This window comes from Podarcis liolepis (assembly GCF_965112155.1).
Source record: "Podarcis liolepis genome assembly, chromosome: 10".
Classification (NCBI taxonomy): Eukaryota; Metazoa; Chordata; class Lepidosauria; order Squamata; family Lacertidae; genus Podarcis; species Podarcis liolepis.
In genome coordinates this window covers 56241165-56259473 of record NC_139562.1, presented here as the reverse complement: position 1 = coordinate 56259473, position 18309 = coordinate 56241165, and the positions used below count along the sequence as shown (strand labels likewise).

The window sequence follows — 18309 nt, the reverse complement described above, 5'->3', positions numbered from 1 at the left end:
CATAAGAACTGTTATTTCCTAGTTCTCCTTCACAGATTCTAACCTATAGTACTTTTTTGCAGAACAATGTGTAACATTTTGCAAGTGAACTTCCTTGTTTCCTTTCTTTGCCTCTGGTTCTTTAATTTGAGCCAGGCTTGCAAGTGCTGTTAGGATTTGGCACAGCTACATAGAGAAGGGATGGTCTCTGAATATTGGTAAAGCGCCTCTTCTGGTTATGAAATAAAACGCCAAATTCAATCCTGCATAGTCCTTCAAATAAACTTGTACACAGAAGCTGTTTTCTCTTAAGGGAGGTGCAGTTTTTGCAGCAAAGCCAACCAGCTGATTAGAGTTCCCTTCCCACTATGCCCTGCGACTCAGTAAACGGAACGAGATACGAGCTCTTTCCAGAGACAGAGATTATATTTGGCGTTGATCAGGTTAAGAAAAATGATAAGGAGTGGAGGTTTGTGGTGGGAAGGTACGGACTCGATAATTGATAAAGAGTTTCATTTGTAGTGCACCGAGCATGTCCAATGGCAGCTATATATATCATAGAATCACAGAGTTAGAAGAGACCCTGAGGTTCATCTAGTGCAATATTAGTACTGAAAAAGGGAATCTGCTGCAAATCGCCTGGGGCAGTTTCTAGTCACTGGTGGTGACCTGGCAACATGCTAATGAGCCTGAAGTAGTTGTGTGGAAATGGTATCAGTTATTAAGAAAAACAATTTGTAAATTAGGATTTGCATATCTGATGCCTAATGGCGTGATGTCAACAGTTTTATGTATAAGTAACGAGATTATTTCGCATTAAGTTGAATTAATTTGAATGCTGAGAATAAAGATTTAAGAAGCAGTGTTGACCAGTGACAGAAATTAGGCATTTCCTCAGGGGCAGTGTTAGAAACTCAGATATATAAGATAATCGCCAAATGGCACCTTAAACCTGGGTTACGGTCACCACAACGGAATATCCAGTCACTTTTTTGCAATGAAATTACTTATTATTATCATTGTTATTATTATTTCTATGCTACTTTATATTTTAAAGAAAAAAATATCGAAGTGGTTTACAACACATTAAAATATCAAATACAGCAATCCAGAATAAAACAAATTCAAGGAAAATATTTCAGACCCTTCTCTAAATGACATTTTGCCATCCCCATATTCATTTACCTACAGTGGTACCTCAGGTTACATACGCTTCAGGTTACATACTCCGCTAACCCAGAAATAGGGCTTCAGTTTAAGAACTTTGCTTCAGGATGAGAACAGAAATTGTGCTCCGGCAGCGTGGTGGCAGCTGGAGGCCCCATTTGCTAAAGTGGTGCTTCAGGTTAAGAACAGTTTCAGGTTAAAAACGGACCTCCGGAACGAAATAAGTACTTAACCCAAAGTACCACTGTACTTAATTTATAGAGTTGCCCCACAGCAGAAATGCTCTAGGAAGGCTGTGGGGTCTAGTGGTGACATTGGGCCAGTCACAGCCTCTTATCCTACCTCCAGAGGGTCATTGTAGGAATTAACTCAGGAGGTAAGAGAACCATTTACTCCTTGGAGAAAAAGGTGGGATAGAAATGCAAACAAATAAGCTCTTCTGCTTACCTTACCTGCTTAAGAAATCTGGAGGGGCCAGCCAGATGGAGATGTCAGCTGCCATCCTGGCATCCAGACATCTCTATGTGGTCGCAATTGGACCTGTGCCAGACGCAAATGGGCAAGGCTGTGTGCAGATTTATGAAGGCTGCAATCTTGTAGACATTTCCCTGGGGAGCAAGCTTTATGGGATTAATGGGGACTTCCTTCTGAAGAAGTGTGTTAAACATTGCATGGTAAGATGCCTCAAGTGTAGCTGCTGTCGAATAAGTGCCAGGAAGCTAGTGTATGTGTGTGTGTGTGTGTGTGTGTGTGTATATATATATATATATATATATATATATATATATATATATATATATATAAACTTATACCTGAAGCAAAGTAGAAAACTTTTCTTTTGTATCAAAGGCTGTCGATCCACCCCCCACACTTTTCAAGTTTAAGCGGGCCAGAATGATCGTGTTTTACAATCTTGCATGGGCACGCATGCGGTAGTTACTTATTACTAAATTAAGAATGATTAAGACAGGCTGGTGTTTTTAATACTGGTGCACCTGCTGTGTGTAATTGCAGCCTGCCGCGGGTAAAGACCGTAAAGATTTTAGTGAATGGTTTTTCATCTTACCCGCAAATAGCTTTCTCAGAAGTTTAATTTGAGCAGTTTCTAAGAGGGCATTCTCCTCTCCCCGCCCCGTACCAAATAGTTCTAAGAACCACATTTTAGCTTCTGTTTCTGTACATTGAGTGAAAAATCTATATCAGAATCTGCATTTGATTTTTTTATTCCATTAAAAAAATGCATTACTATAGCTGTTACCTTAGGCGCATAGACTTGTGGAGAGGCTCCTTTAAAATCACTGGGATTTGCATCTGAGTCAACATGCCTTGTTGGATCAAGCGGCAAAAAGAGAAGTTTCTAGAAAAAGTTGCTTCTTTAGATTTGGAAGCATGGGGCAGCAATTGTGAAATTGGATAGGTATGCTGTTAATCTAACCCTGGGCAAGCCCTTTCCCCTCCAACACGTGTAAAGATAAGGAAGAAAACCATGTTTGAGCAAGGACATTGGGAGGAATGTGAATTTTCTGTTTCTCTGATAATTGCCCGCCTTTGCTGTAAGAGCTCCCAAGCAGCCAAAGCCCCCATTATATTCCCTAATGTGGAGAGGAGTGGCTTTCTCTTTCTCACCCAAAAAATGATTTTTTTCACTTCAGTATTTATTGCTCTGAATGGGGGGAAAAATGTGGGAAATGATGGACCTTGTGAAAGCTCTGGGCCAAAGTAACAACATTCCAGAATTTCTCAACACCAATTGCTTTTCAGAGAGTCAGATCTGGCTTATCCAGTTTTAAAGAAAATGCTATGTGGAAAGGAAACATTCTGTATGGAAAATAGCAGGAGAGATGGGCTTTAATGGGTGATTACTGATTTAAAAGTAAGGATTTGTGGGCAGAAAAATAGGGAATAGGTTAATAGTTAAGTAAAAGTCTAGCAGGAACTGAAAATGAGCAGCCAGTGGGAAATGAAGAGGAAGAAAATTGGGGGGGGGGGTCAAAGATAAAATGCTAAAATATTTTAAGTTTTTTGAAATGTAATTTGGAAACGTATGTACTATTGAGCCAGCTAATACGGGTGGGAAGTGAAACATCGAGGAAGCAGGGTGGGAAGTCACTTTTAAATTTGCATGAAATTTGAATTAATGTGATGTTAAATTCATTAATTTTTTTGAAAAGTAATAAAAATTAATTGGCAAAAAACAAAGTAAGTAAACATTCTAAACTTTGGTTTTAGTACACTGGCACCAAAGTGGGGGTGGGGGGAGTGTTAGAGTGCTGGGCTAGGAACCCATGCAACCATGAACCTTGAGCCTAGACCACTTCACTGGGATGTTGTGAAGAGATAGATGAGGGAAGACCCATGTACGTAACTATGTTCTCCTTGGAGAATAGGTGGAATAAAGGTAAAGGGACCCCTGACCATTAGGTCCAGTCTTGGCCGACTATGGGGTTGCAGCGCTCATCTCGCTTTATTGGCCGAGGGAGTCGGCGTTTGTCCGCAGACAGCTTCCGGGTCACGTGGCCAGCATGACTAAGCCGCTTCTGGCAAACCAGGGCAGCACATGGAAACGCTGTTTACCTTCCCGCTGGAGCGGTACCTATTTATCTACTTGCACTTTGACGTGCTTTCAAACTGCTAGGTTGGCAGGAGCAGGGACCGAACAACGGGAGCTCACCCCATTGCGGGGATTCGAACCGCCGACCTTCTGATCGGCAAGTCCTAGGCTCTGTGGTTTAACCCACAGCGCCACCCGCGTCCCCTAATAGGTGGAATAGAAATGTCATAAGTACAGTCATACCTCGGGTTGCGATCGCTGTCGGTTGCACATTTTCAGGTTACAGATGTGCTGAAACCCAGAAGTACCGGAACAGGTTACTTCTGGGTTTTGGCGCTCGCGCATGTGCAGAAACACCAAATCACACTTTGTGCATGCGCAGAAGTGCCGAATTGTGTCATGCATGCACAGACGCGGCACAGCACTGCGGGTTGCGAATGTGCCTCCTGCACGGATCACGTTCACAACCCAAGCTTCCACTGTACATAAATTATTGTTTAATGTTCATTTGAACAAGAAGATCTGAGAATGCAGTTTATAAACTGCAATTTCTGGAAGCTGCATTAAGGTTTTGTTTTGTTACACTAAAGTGGTGTATAAATTTTATGAACTCCTCTCATGTTCAGTGCTGTAGATCACCATTACCGGGATTTCAAAGGCGGAATTGACATCAATGGACACATTTAAACATAGCAGTAAACCATAGACCAGCTTTGGGTTTGTATGTAAGGTAATAAATTTGGAGCCGAATCTGTAACAAACTCCCGTTTCCGATTTTGTCCAAATGTGGGGAGGCTGGTTTATAGTAACAAGAGAGTTAGGTGTTTTGATAACAGCAATCAGTAGATCATTTCTCGAACTGGAACCTGGCCTGTTATCTCCTCGAGGGGCTTGGAATGATTGGATACCAATCCTTGTTTTGATCAATTAAAGGGTATATCTTCCTTGCAAACCATGCAGCTTCCTTGTGTACTTCCTTCCGATTGCACTTGCAATTAAGCTACCTATTTACCCCTGAGAGAGGCAAAGGTGTATGATGTAACTGCAATTACTTTCAGTGCTAACCATGTCTTTTGATGAATTGTACGACATAGTGCGTAACAAGTGAGATAATTGCCTTTCTCTCTTGAGAATGTTTTTCCCCAACCACCCACCCATTCATGAATGAATGAGCTGTTCCCCTCCCCATTGAATGCAGGTAATATCTTAAACGGAGAGATTCATTCAGCGTAACTAAACGTTTTCTTCAAACATGGGCTTGATTCATATCTAACACCAAACTATGAATGTCCAAATGATAGGACTTTTTGTGCTTTCCCTGATTTTTTAATGATTTATTTATTGTAATACCCCCCTTGCCATACGTCTGGGTTTTCCTGGACATTTTGCCAATTTAGTAAAAATCCACCAGGCCACAGAATGGCTGCCCAATTCCCGGATGTGTCCAGGAAAACCTGGATGTATGGCAGCCATACCAAATGAGCCTTGTGTTTGCATGCTCCCTGCTTCCCTCACAAACTTTATCTCTCTCACTTCCCCATTCATGGAGAGCATCGTCTGCCATTTTATCCAAATTTTGCATACCATAGAGCAGGGTTTAGCTAAGGAGTCCTGCCAGTGGAAGCCTTGTTCAAGGACTTTCACTTGCACCACGGGGCTTCCCACTGCCTTGGAAGTTAGCTCTTGGACAGTCAGACTTATCTAGTTTTAACTTGTATGCTTCCCAGCATTAGAAATTTGCCAGGCGCATTTTGCACCTGGCTATTAGCCACTTGTGACCAAGTGACGATGACCAGGCAGCAGGATGGCACCTGACATCTTGGCCATCTGAAGGTGCATGCCCAGCAACACATCCTGTAGAATTCTCTCCACTATATTTTATCTGCATAATCAGAACGAATTTCAGGAACCAAAAAGTCTTATTGAAAAATACGGCTTTTGAGCCATCAGGCCCCCCCAAATGGCAACTAGGCATTCCGTTTTGGTGACTGTAACCCTGGTTTAAGGAGCCATTTAGCACCTAGCTTATACATCTGAGTTTGTAACACTGATGCTGTCCACCTTCTGGGGCTTCTCATGCACAGAAGTAACCTGGCCACAGTTATCCATGTCTGATGAACTCCACAATAGACCACCACAACAACTTTTATGTGGGGCTTCCTTTTAAAGAGTTTTTGGTGTGGCACTGAAAACTGCTTGCTTTCCAGTTTTCCTTACCTCAATTCATTACAGTAGTACCTCCGGTTACGTACTTAATTCGTTACGGAGGTCCGTTCTTAAGCTGAAACTGTTCTTAACTGTTCTTAACTGTTCTTGAAGCACCACTTTAGCTAATGGGGCCTCCCACTGCTGCCGCCACCCAATTTCTGTTCTCATCCTGAAGCAAAGTTCTTAACCCGAGGTACTATTTCTGGGTTAGCGGAGTCTGTAACCTGAAGCGTATGTAACCTGAAGCGTATGTAACCCGAGGTACCACTGTACATGTTTATTTCATTTTAGACAATTTATTTATTATAGAGAAATATTTATCAACTTATTTTACTGTTTAGTTCTACTAGAATCAGAGATTCCCAAGCCATTAGCATCAAGGCAGAATTAACTTCCTGATAGTTTCACAAATGAGCATCCCATGTTTTTCTAACTCAGTGAGAACACTTTGAATTGATTTAACTAACATAGCATTTTGTCTTTCGTTTTTCTGTGTCCTCTAATCTCCAGCATTCATACAAGAACAGCATTGTTATTTGACTGAGTGTGCACTTTCCCCTTGTTCTACAAGTATCTAATGCTGCATTCTAATCTGCCTGATAGTTAAAGGGGCGGATGGAAAAACCTGTTTCCTGGTCAAAACCAGTGTTAGAAACTCAGATATAAAAGCTAGACTCCAAATGGCCGCCCAAACAAAATGTCTAGTTTCCATTTTGGGGCAAGATGGCTCAAAAGTCTTATTTTTCAAATGATGGACTGGCTGTGATTGATTCTCAGCTAAACACCTGGCTAGTTCAGATGACAACTTTGAGCCTAGGTTAAGAACTTCGAAAACTTAAAGAAGAAAAATCACTTGATCCAGGGACAGTCCACATATGTATTGGCCTATTCTGACCTCTTTTTCTTATTGGTGACTGCTCCTGCTCAGGCTGCACAGGCACCGCTCCGGCCTTTTGTTGTCTGAAATTCATTCCGATTGTGCGGATTAAATATAGTACAGGGCGGGGTATTTGTGTGTGAAAACAGCCCAGATCCAAGTATCCCCAGATGGTGGAGATGTCAGGCCTCATCCTGGTGCCCAGGCATCCTCACTTGGTCACAAGTGGTTGAAAGCCAGGGGCCAACTGCCCCTGGTGCCTGGCTATAATTTTGAACACTGGATTCAGCTGAAAGCTGAGTAAGCTCTCCCTGGTAAACTCTCCCTGAATAAAGTGAATGTGAAGGCATCAGTGTTAGAAATTGAGATGAAAGCTAGTAGCGACATGGCACCTTAAACCGAGGTTATGGGCTCAACAACAGAACACTGGAAGATGTGTAGATATGCCTGTCAACCCCTGCCCTCAGGAAAAGTGTTGGCACTAGGATGTACATAGAGAAAGTAGAGCACAACTTGTGTACAACCTTCATAATTTGCCAGGCCCATTTTGCACCGGGCTATCAGCCACTTGTTTACCTTCCCGCCGGAGCGGTGCCTATTTATCTACTTGCACTTTGACATGCTTTCGAACTGCTAGGTTGGCAGGAGCAGGGACCGAGCAATGGGAGCTCACCCCGTCACAGGGATTTGAACGTTTCCATCCGCTGCTCTGGTTCGCCGGAAGCAGCTTAGTCATGCTGGCCACATGACCCGGCAGCTGTCTGCGGACAAACGCCGGCTCCCTCGGCCAATAAAGTGAGATGAGCGCTGCAACCCCAGAGTCGGTCACGACTGGACCTAACGGTCAGGGTCCCTTTATGTAATGGTTGGGAGTTACTCGTGCGTAATCCTGCTCCGTTTGAGCATCGGATTGCCTGGTTAAACCCTCCGGACTACGCAGCCCATAGTAGCGTGGCTGCCCTTAGTCACTTGTAGAATCTGACTGTGGGCGTTTCTTAAAGCGCTGCCAACATAAGAGCTGTTTGACGCCCAATCGTCTCCGCCTCTCACTGCGCGGGAGTCTCCTGCGCAGGGTGGGTGTGGGCAGCGGGGTGCTTGGGCTCTCCTCGCTAACTTCCAACGACTAGTCCTGGAGCCCCTGCACCTCCCTGTCCCGTTGCTCTCCTGGATCCCTGGTGTTACACTCATTCTCTTCCCCTTCTTCCCGGCTAAGTCTCCCTCTAGTCTAGTGCTAGGACCTTCCCCTGCAGAATCCGAGACCCTCTCCTTCTCCCGTGCCTCTGATGGCAGTTCCCTGACACTTTACTTGTAACCAAGTGAAGATGTCCGAGTGCCAGGATGGCACCTGACATCTCCACCATCTGGAGGCGCCAGCCTGGGGATCCTGGGATCTCGACACCAGCAAAACATCCTGTAGAATTCTCTCTGCTATATTTTATCTGCACAATGAGAACGAATTTCAGGAACCCAAAAGGTGTATTGAAAAATACAACTTTTGAGCCTCCTGGCCCCCAAATGGCAACTAGACATTCTGTTTTGATGAATGTAGCCCTGGTTTAAGGAGCCTTTTGGTGCCTAGGTTATATATCTGAGTATCTAACACTGCTTGTGTGGAAGAAGTGAAACTTTTTCTAGGTGGTGGGGACTGCTTCGGAAGCAAAGGCGAACTTGTATTGTTGGCTGTTAGTAGGAAGTGGAGGAGGCGTTCGAGCAGGAAATGTCAGTGGGGGAAAAGGCACGGAGGCAAAGAGGACTGAATATTCAGTGATCTGAGAAGCAAGGACATGAGGGAAGAATGAGGAAAACACTGCTGACTTTGCTGGTTCACGTGACTGATAGAATCGCCATGTATTTTCAGGGTGACTATGGTGAAAAAGAGATGAAAAATGTTTACATTTTCCGAGGGTACTATAGTACCCTACCGGACGTTGCCATCAGGTCAGGTTTCTAGATAGCTTTGTTTAAAAAATTGCAGAAGCCTTAGATCAGTCTCTCTCCATGTCATGCAAATATGGATGTAAGACCTCTGGGTTTTCTAAACTTCCTGCTATTATAACAGGCCTTCCAAGTGTCCCTGTTTTCCAGGGGCAGTCCTGGTTTCTGATCTGATCCTGCTTTCCATTAGGATGTCCCTATTTTGATCCGATCAGCAGATAAGCCGCTAAAAGCCTCTAATAGCACTAATAGCACTAATCCGCTAATCCGTCAATGGGCTTGCTTCACAAGACGAAAAAAACCGCTAGACGAAGAGAATCACAGAACGGATTCTTTTCGTCTTGCGAGGCACCACTGTATGTATAATGTATGTATGTATGAATGAATAAAAGGTAAAGGTACCCCTGCCCGTACGGGCCAGTCTTGCCAGACTCTAGGGTTGTGCGCCCATCCTATTCTCATCAGAGAAATGTTGGAGATTATGTTATAAAGCCTCTGCAGGCACATTTTAAAATTTTATATATTCATTTTGTAATGAAATCATATTTTTACTTAATCGTTGCAAGCCACCCAAATAACTACTTTATAGCATACAGACACATAGTTAAATAAGCAAACCACTCACTGGTTTAATCTGGATAAATTTCATAAAAATCAACTGAAGAGTAGCTGAGTTATAGTAATTTAAAATGTCCAAAGCGCTGAACTTGCAACTGGTTTTTCTTTTAATGCCAATGGACAGTGTTGGGGCAGCAGACTCAGGAGAAGTATTAGTGCATAGAGATGTGAGTTCTAAGCGATCAGAGTAAGCAAGACCGTGGAATGTATATTCAACTGTTCACCTGGTCACCATAGGCAACCACAAATTCTGCCTAGGTGAGTATGCAGAATTTCCCCCAGGTGATTGTTTGGGCTGGCAGAGAGGCAAGGATGCTCTGCAAGCCAAGCCCAATTGGTTTCTGCAGTGGAAGTGAAATTGCTTCTTCTCCCTCATCCTGGAAGCTGATCAGGCTAGCATGGCTGAGGTGTTCAGCATGTTGCCAACCCCATCTCACCTGCCAGCTAGGGTAAAACGAAGATGGTAGGCATGACTGGAACCAGCTTGGGGGGGGGGGCAATTTCCCTGTAGGCAGTGTTAGAAAAGGGAAAAAGGGAAAAGGTAAAGGACCCCTGGATGGTTAAGTCCAGTCAAAGGAGACTGGGGTTGCGGAGCTCATCTCGCTTTCAGGCCGAGGGAGCTGACGTTTGTCAACAGACAGCTTTCCAGATCATGTGGCCAACATGACTAAACTACTTCTGGCTCAAAGGAACACCATGACGGAAACCAGAGCACACGGAAACACCGTTGACCTTCCTGCCACAGTGGTACCTATCTATCTACTTGCACTGGCGTGCTTTTGAACTGCTAGGTTGGCAGGAGCTGGGACAGAGCAATGGGAGCTCACTCCGTCGCGGGGATTCGAACCACCAAGCTTCTGATCGGCAAACCCAAGAGGCTCAGTGGTTTAGACCATAGCGCCTTTTAGCCAGTGTTAGAAACTGAGATATGAAAGCTAGGAGCTAAGTGGCACCTTAAACCTAGGTAATGGGCACAACAATGGGATGTCTAGGCGTGCTTTTTTTACAGTTTTTTTCCACTCTGCAGTTTTAATCTGAAATCTTAGGTGCAACACTGCACCTAGAGCTCATAAACTATATAAGTGCACCTAGAACAATGGGAATTTTGAAACTGCCTGCAGGAGGGGTGGGGGAAGAGAGAGAAAAAGTCCCCACTGTGCTATCTGCAATGGCTCCCTGTTTGTGGAATGCTCTCCCTAGGGAGAGTTGGCTGGCACCTTCATTATAAACCTTAACCAGGCCTTTGGCTGATTGACATCCAACGCCCTTCAAAAATGTGATGGGGAGGGGGGATTTGTTTTTATTATGTATTTTGTGTTCTTATATTGTGATTTTTTTTGTTGTGCACTGCCCTAAGACCTGGGTATAGGGTGGTGTACAAAAGTAATAATAATAAATAATAATAATAATTAGTGGAGGAACTGGAAGATTGGGGCGACAAGGGGAAAGTCCGAGGGGAAAGCATGGCAGGAACTACAAATAAAAAAAAATGGCCTGCTTAAGAGGGATAAAATTTCCTGCATTTCAAGGTGAGGTCTATTCACTTTCCATTTTGATGCTTTAGATGCTGGAATTTGTACAGCACCTCAACCTTGACTCTTCTCTTTTACATTGAACTCCCTCCCCCCCCTTCTCTTTTTTCTTCTTTCTTTTTCTTTTTCCTTTCTGTTCCCTGAATTGTTCAGAAAGAGTTCCCAACTCTGCTTGGTGATGTGGAACAATTAAAAGATAATGCAGGCTTTGGTCATAGGCTTAGCAATGGAAAATATTGTGGCGTAATTCAGACAAATTATGGTTGCTGCTGCAGCTGAGCAGATGTGATGCTATAAAATGATCTGATTAACAGCACGTTTATGAGGCTGCCCAAACTGAACTGCTTTGAAATTGGAGTTTTTAAATGAGTTAATTTTAGTGAAATGGAAACGTGGAATAAATTGGCTCTTACAGGCATATTTTAAATTACGTTTATGTGCGGAAAGCCTCTTGAAAGCATTGCTTGGATTTTGAAATACCTTCTCAGGGAATTCTACAAGGGTGGGAGATGACCAGTTTTCCAGAAATTGTCGCTGCATGTTAGAATTCCAGATGGTCAAGTCTTGGTCCGTGGTGTAGAAATCGGTGCATCTGCAGTAAAACATTCAGCTGAAGCTGGGTTGCAGGCATCAGATCCTGTTGAACCAGATCTCTATCTTGGAAAAATATCAGTGTGCACCCAACCTGCTTTTATATTTGGTTTACGCTGTAAGCATCAGAGAGAAGGAAGGTGCACGTGCCTTTTGAGATTAGCTCTGTTCCAGCCTGGAGAATGTAGGAAGAGCTACAAACAATCTTCCTCCAAAACACATTTGAATTAATGCTAATCTTGCTGTGCCAGAGTCCTGGCTTTTAGCCCAGTGCCCTACTTTCTTGAGCGGGAAAAGGATCCTTAGAATGGGCTCCCCCTCCCTATTTTTATGAAATTTTAATTTAGGAGCATTCGGTGAAAGACAAAATTAGCGAGGAGTATGTGGAACTGGTAAAGTCGTGATACTTTAGTTTCTTGGTTTCGCCAGTGTTATACACGTGTACATAGAATCGAGTTATTCAGCAACAGCCTTTGAGCATGCAGGGGGGGGGATCATTATATTAATATTAAGACTGGAATCCTAGGAGCTATTTTAGGCAAAATCAAAAGCTTGCAGGCACCCTCTGGGAAATTGACTCTTCCTTTTTGAGAACTGGGCCCCTGTGTCATATATTGCAAAGTGCTTTTGAAATCTCTGTGGGATTTCAAATGTGTTTTGCATGCAGCAGGGGGGACTATTCAAAGCACTTCAGCACTCAGAACTAGCTTTCGTTTTTTGCACCTTCTTGGTTTTGATAGTAGTACAGTTGGCGTCATTCTTCCTGTGCAAACATTTTTCACTGAGTGAGTGTATGCCAAATGAGCGCAGATGGTTTATTCTGATTCCCCCCCTTCCCTCCCTAGCCTTTATTTTTAATCCATACAGCATATAATCTATTTGGAATAGGTAGGTGCAAATAAATACAGCTCATGGTGCATATTCACAATTCAATTGCAATACGAATGAAAATAGATACATTTATCAATTGCAATACGAATGAAAATAGATACATTTATTGATTTCCATAGGAGAGTTCGTAGAGCACTTGTAATCTCTAACAAATCCCATGGCTTCTCTTTTTAATTTTCTGTAATGTTGCCTCTTCTTACCTAATAAAAGTTGTGCAGTGTTGCAGTGTTCCAAGGAAAACAGAAGTATGGTACTTTGGGTTAAGTACTTAATTCGTTCCGGAGGTGCGTTCTTAACCTGAAACTGTTCTTAACCTGAAGCACCACTTTAGCTAATGGGGCCTCCAGCTGCCACCACGCTGCCGGAGCACAATTTCTGTTCTCATCCTGAAGCAAAGTTCTTAAGCTGAAGCACTATTTCTGGGTTAGCAGAGTCTGTAACCTGAAGCGTATGTAACCTGAAGTGTATGTAACCTGAGGTACCACTGTATGGGGCTCAGGGTGCCGAACCTAAAATGAAATGTATACAGATAACCCTTGCAGCCTCTTCTTGTATCCTGTCTTAGTTGCTTACCAAAATAATTTCTAAAAGTCTCCAGATTTCATTGCATGGTGAAATTATACATTTTTTATTCGGGATCATGGTGTTGTTGCCATCAGCCCATTATAATGTTTTAACGGCACTGATTAACAAAAAATGCTCTGTTTGATTGTTCTAGTACAGTATAACTGAATGCTGCTTTTATCCCTTCATTCTCCTAGGGAGCTGGTTAAATGCAATTGTGTCAATAACGAAAGAAGGGCAACCATGAGAATAGCAGGTAAGAAGAACGACCACCTTATTTTTTGGCTGGTGAAACAAGATACGTTGGTCTGCACGGAAATGAAGATCTGTCCTCACAACGTTTCACAGTTTAGTTAATCATGAGTGTTTAGTTTTGAAATGGTCAGCTGTCATTTAATTCATTGGGATTATATGGCCAGGCTGGTTTAAATTATGTGTGGTTTGAGGTGTATCTGTTTTTTCCAGGCCTGCTTTTCGTAGCATATTAGTATATTAGGAATGGGAGCAGTCAGGAATGGATTTTGGTATGTTCAAGGTCTGGGAAGTTTATCTTTTGTTATATAAATGTTTTTATTTCAGTTTTATAATACAAATGAATAAAAAGAGGAGCAAAATGCAACAGCACTAATCAGAGCAGTCATACACGTTCATGCCAGAATTAATACATTTCACTAGTCCATTTGCTGCCAAGGAGTGTGGTGGAGTCTCCTTCTTTGGAGGTCTTTAAGCAGAGGCTTGACAACCATATGTCAGGAGTGCTCTGATGGTGTTTCCTGCTTGGCAGAGGGTTGGACTCGATGGCCCTTGTGGTCTCTTCCAACTCTATGATTCTATGATTCTATGATTTCTATAATAAAGTGCCATGTGTATGATAAATATTTTAGAGGTACGTTGCAACATATACAGATATATAGTTGGGGGGGGGGAACCATATTTGATAATAAGCTCTGTATTCTTTATATTCTAATAAAATTTATTCAAAAGAAACACACACACACAGCAAGGCTCGTTTTGGTGGGCCAAGGGCTCTTGTTCCTTTTCCAGCAGCGTTCAGGGTGTTGCTCTTTTTGATCTAGAAGTCTTAGTCAGATGGCTTGACAAATGTGTTGTTGCATCAAAATAATAGCAGTTGGTGATAACGCATCCTTTTTTCGGAGCAGGAGCTGCAAAATTGGCGGTAGCGGTAGCCGTATTTCTGCTGACATTTTACGTCATATCCCAAGTATTTGAAATAAAAATGGACGCCAGCCTAGGGAACCTGTTTGGTAAGTGATTTGTTTCTGTTGTTTTCCCTGCATATAATTTCAGCCAGCATTATGCCACTAAACAGTGTAATCTTACCCACATCTATTCAGAGTTAATTCCCAATGAGTTCAGTGGAGCTTACTTCCTAGTAAGTGGATAGAGTTGCAGGCTAGGTGATTTATGCATGTTATAATACTGCTTTGAAAGAATTACTGTATTTTTTTGCACCATAACACTCACTTTTTTCCTTCTAGAAAGTAAGGGGAAATGTCTGTGCGTGTTATGGGGCGAATGCCTACGGATGGCGGGGGGATCTGCTGCAGTCGTGAGCAGAGGATCCATGGTTCCCCTTCCTACCCCTCTTCTGCATTATTAACAGCATCCTTCTCCACCCACCCCACGCGTGGTCCTTGTCCCTTGAGTGCTTTTCCTTCCCTCCCCACTTAAAATGTGGTTACAAAGCACGGATCCATATATATGCTGTGAAGTTAAACTAAACCGTGCTGGGTGGTTTTGTTTTGTTTTTGTTTTTTGCAAATTGCTTATCAGCAGCAAGTCAAAGAGTCCTGCTTTCATTTATTTTATTTTATTTTATTTGTTGCTAATTTCTTAGTGTTTTGCTTCCTGTTTTATATACAGAAAAAGTTTTATTTTTAATCTTTACTTATAGCAAATAAAACTTTATAGAACCTAAAATGGCTTTCTTTAATGAGCCAATAACTCAATCACACAATTTAGAATGGAGAAATATTAATTTGTAGGCAGTTATCCCATCCAGTAAAAATACTGTTCCGTGACAGCACGTTCTGCACTGAAACTGGAATTGTATAGCTTCTGTAGGCCAGCATTGTCTAACCTTGGAGAAAAGCCGTAACTTTAAAGCTTTCTCTTCTATTTGATAGATGTTGACGTGTTTTGTTTGTTTGAACATGATTAAGGAATGATATAAAATGTTATCTCTTTCAGCAAGATCACCACTGGAGCTACCTGCACGGCGTAAGTATCGGATAGCAGGGTTTTTACTTTTTCGTGTTCTATGTTCTTAGTTCTTCTATAAATCCAAAATAAGATGCACATGACGCACAGGCAGTCTCCAGCCTACTCTCTTATTCCAACTTTCCTAAGAATGACTAGAGCACATGTGAATTTACACACAGTGGCAGAGCAGGACCATAGGGGCTGGGGCAGAAAGCCTTGGTGGAGTGGTCATGAGCCCTGGGTTTGAGTTTCCTTGCTGAAAACCCTTCCAGCTACTAATGAACTGAAGCTAACTCCACCACCTAGATGGGGCCCCAGAAGGTACCTATTATTCCTCCTTTTTCTTCTTCTTCCTGGATGGAGATGTTCCCACTTCTTGACTCGGGCTCACAGTAAAGCCATTAAAATTGTTCAGGAGTATTTAACATTTGCTTTGATCACTTTTTCAAAGAGGTGGCTCATCTCAGACATGGTGGCTCCTCCTCTTCTCACTGTACTCACAATAATAATAATAAATTATAGACAGACACACAGACACACACACACACACACCCTGCCCATCTGGCTGGGTTTCCCCAGCCACTCTGGGAGGCTTCCAACAGAATATTAAAAACAGGATAAAACATCAAATCTTAAAAACTTCCCTAAACAGGGATGCCTTCAGATGTCTTCTAAAAGTCAGATAGTTGTCTATTTCCTTGACATCTGATGAGAGGGCATTCATAGAATCATAGAGTTGGAAGAGACCACAAGGGCCATCGAGTCCAACCCCCTGCCAAGCAGGAAACACCATCAGAGCACTCCTGACATATGGTTGTCAAGCCTCTGCTTAAAGACCTCCAAAGAAGGAGACTCCACCACACTCCTTGGCAGCAAATTCCACTGTTGAACAGCTCTTACTGTCAGGAAGTTCTTCCTAATGTTTAGGTGGAATCTTCTTTCTTGTAGTTTGGATCCATTGCTCCGTGTCCTCTTCTCTGGAGCAGCAGAAAACAACCTTTCTCCCTCCTCTATATGACATCCTTTTATATATTTGAAACATGGCTATCATATCACCCCTTAACCTCCTCTTCTCCAGGCTAAACGTGCCCAGCTCCCTTAGCCGTTCCTCATAAGGCATCGTTTCCAGGCCTTTGACCATTTTGGTTGCCCTCCTCTGGACACGTTCCAGTTTGTCAGTGTCCTTCTTGAACTGTGGTTCCACAGAGCGGGCGCCACTATGGAGAAGGCCCTCTGCCTGGCTCCCTGTAACTTCGCTTTTCACAGTGAGGGAACCGCCAGAAGGCCCTTGGAGCGGGACTTCAGTGTCTGGGCTGAACGATGGGGGTGGAGATGCTCCTTCAGGTATCCTGGGCCGAGGCCGTCACAGGGATGGGTCAGGGCCAAGGCAGCAACAGCAAGGTTTTGGGAGCATCTTTGTGGGGCTGCTGAACCTGGAATTCCCCCAACATCGCCACCTTGCTTCATCCTGACCACTGCAGTGCCGCCACTGGGAAGATGCCATTGCCTCCACACCACCCTATATGAGCTGCCACTGGAATGTTCATCTCCAGATTTACACATTCTTTATGTTCTGCCCAGTGAACATTATAGTGAGCTATATCTCGACCTGGGTCCCCATTTTTTGCTGGACCAGGACTCCACCAATCCTAAGCAGGATGGGCAATGGAAGCTGTAGTCCCAACAACATTTGGGGTAGCCATTGCATTTACCTCCCTCCTTCTGTGTAATTTGTGGAGCCTGAAAAAGAAAGAGCCGTATACAAACAGCTGGGCAGCTCAGTTGGTTAGAGCGTGGTGCTCACAGTGGCAAGGTTTCTGGTTCGATCCCAGCTGCATATTCCTGCCTTGCAGGGCGTTAATTCCAACTCTGTAAAATATCTATATCTCAGAAAGAATTCACATTCCCGAACGCATGAATTTGCACATGTCTGCTCTAGTAGAAGTTGGTGGGGTAAAGGATGCTGCTTTTATTTCCCAGTTCTTAACCGCTAACATAATATTCATCAAGACAAGTGTGTAATATTTTTGGCTTCACAAAACACTTTTCCAGATGATTTTCTTTAAAAAAACCATCCTGTTGAAATCAATGTGTTCATGCTGTATAGTCTTCAGAAAGAAAGAGAAGAGATGTTGTATAGTTTTTCTGCTAATGGAATTTATTTTTCCCTCCAAAGCTACAAAACCCCCGAGATATAAATGTGGAACGACTAAAATTTGTCCAGAGAACCATTTTGCATTCAAAATGGCAAGTGGAGCGGCCAACGTCGTTGGGCCTAAAATTTGCGTAGAAGATAATGTGTACGTATCACCTGATTTCTCTTCTGTTGGTTTTCGGAAGGTTGTTTTGGATAATTTGCACTCTGGTCTTGAATAGAAAATGTACATCGCCTTTAATTTAGTTTGGAAACAAAAGACACATTCCCTGAGTGCTTGCAATTGTTCCTGTGCCTAGATCTCTACAGCAGGCTATAACTATATATAGTGTATCACCAAACACTATTGCCCATAGGAGGTTGGCACATTCACAATTCCATTTCTGCTACCCAGTCAAGTTGATTTTGCTTAGGCAGACTTTCTTTTCTTTTCTGATAATTTAAATTACAAATACAGGAGGAGGTGGGCAGCTTTCATTAGTTCGATTTTTAATGCTGTCTGCCTTTGTCTTTATTCTTTTATGTTTTTGGCGGCGCAAAAATTGTTTCAGTGCTGGATTTTTTTATGTAATTAAGTGCCTTGGCCGCTGTTTTACATTGGATTGGCAGGATATAAGATTTCCTAATAAACAATATCTGATTCAGTCCAGGGAAAATGGGAAGAGCTGGTGTTTCTGGCACCAAAATGCATGGTGCGAGAGAAGGGTGCATGAAGCCTGTCTTTCTTTGTTTTTAAGCAACCACATCCATTCTTGCAGCTGTGTGTTGATACGCCAAACCAGCAGCACAGAAAGTGGAAACAATAAAATTTATGGGTATCTTGTGGTTATGAATGTTAATGCATGTATGTTCCACATGCTTCACATAACTGCACTCTGTTAAGATAACGTCATAAGACGTCAAGCTGGAGGCTACTCTTTTAATTGCAAAGGGTTTTACCCAGTCTTGGCAGTCAGGTCTTGGTTGGCAGAATGGATAAGGGTGCAGATTTGGGCATTTCTTCCTGCATCTCCTCTCA

The 18309-nt window shown here is 42.9% G+C and overlaps 1 protein-coding gene across 2 annotated transcripts in view; it reads left to right on the top strand.

Moving 5' to 3' along the window:
- Positions 1-18309, top strand: part of FAM3C (FAM3 metabolism regulating signaling molecule C) — a 38578-nt gene that overhangs the window by 8690 nt on the left and 11579 nt on the right. Inside the window, exons 1-5 of one of the 2 annotated variants that reach the window (XM_083463753.1) lie at positions 9719-9798; positions 13111-13169; positions 14074-14178; positions 15125-15154; positions 17313-17436. In XM_083463753.1, the coding sequence (XP_083319879.1) occupies positions 9734-9798; positions 13111-13169; positions 14074-14178; positions 15125-15154; positions 17313-17436 (383 nt within the window). In that variant the 5' untranslated portion in view covers positions 9719-9733. Of the gene's footprint in view, positions 1-9718; positions 9799-13110; positions 13170-14073; positions 14179-15124; positions 15155-17312; positions 17437-18309 lie in introns of those variants that run through there. The other variant, XM_083463752.1, reaches the window with a different exon arrangement.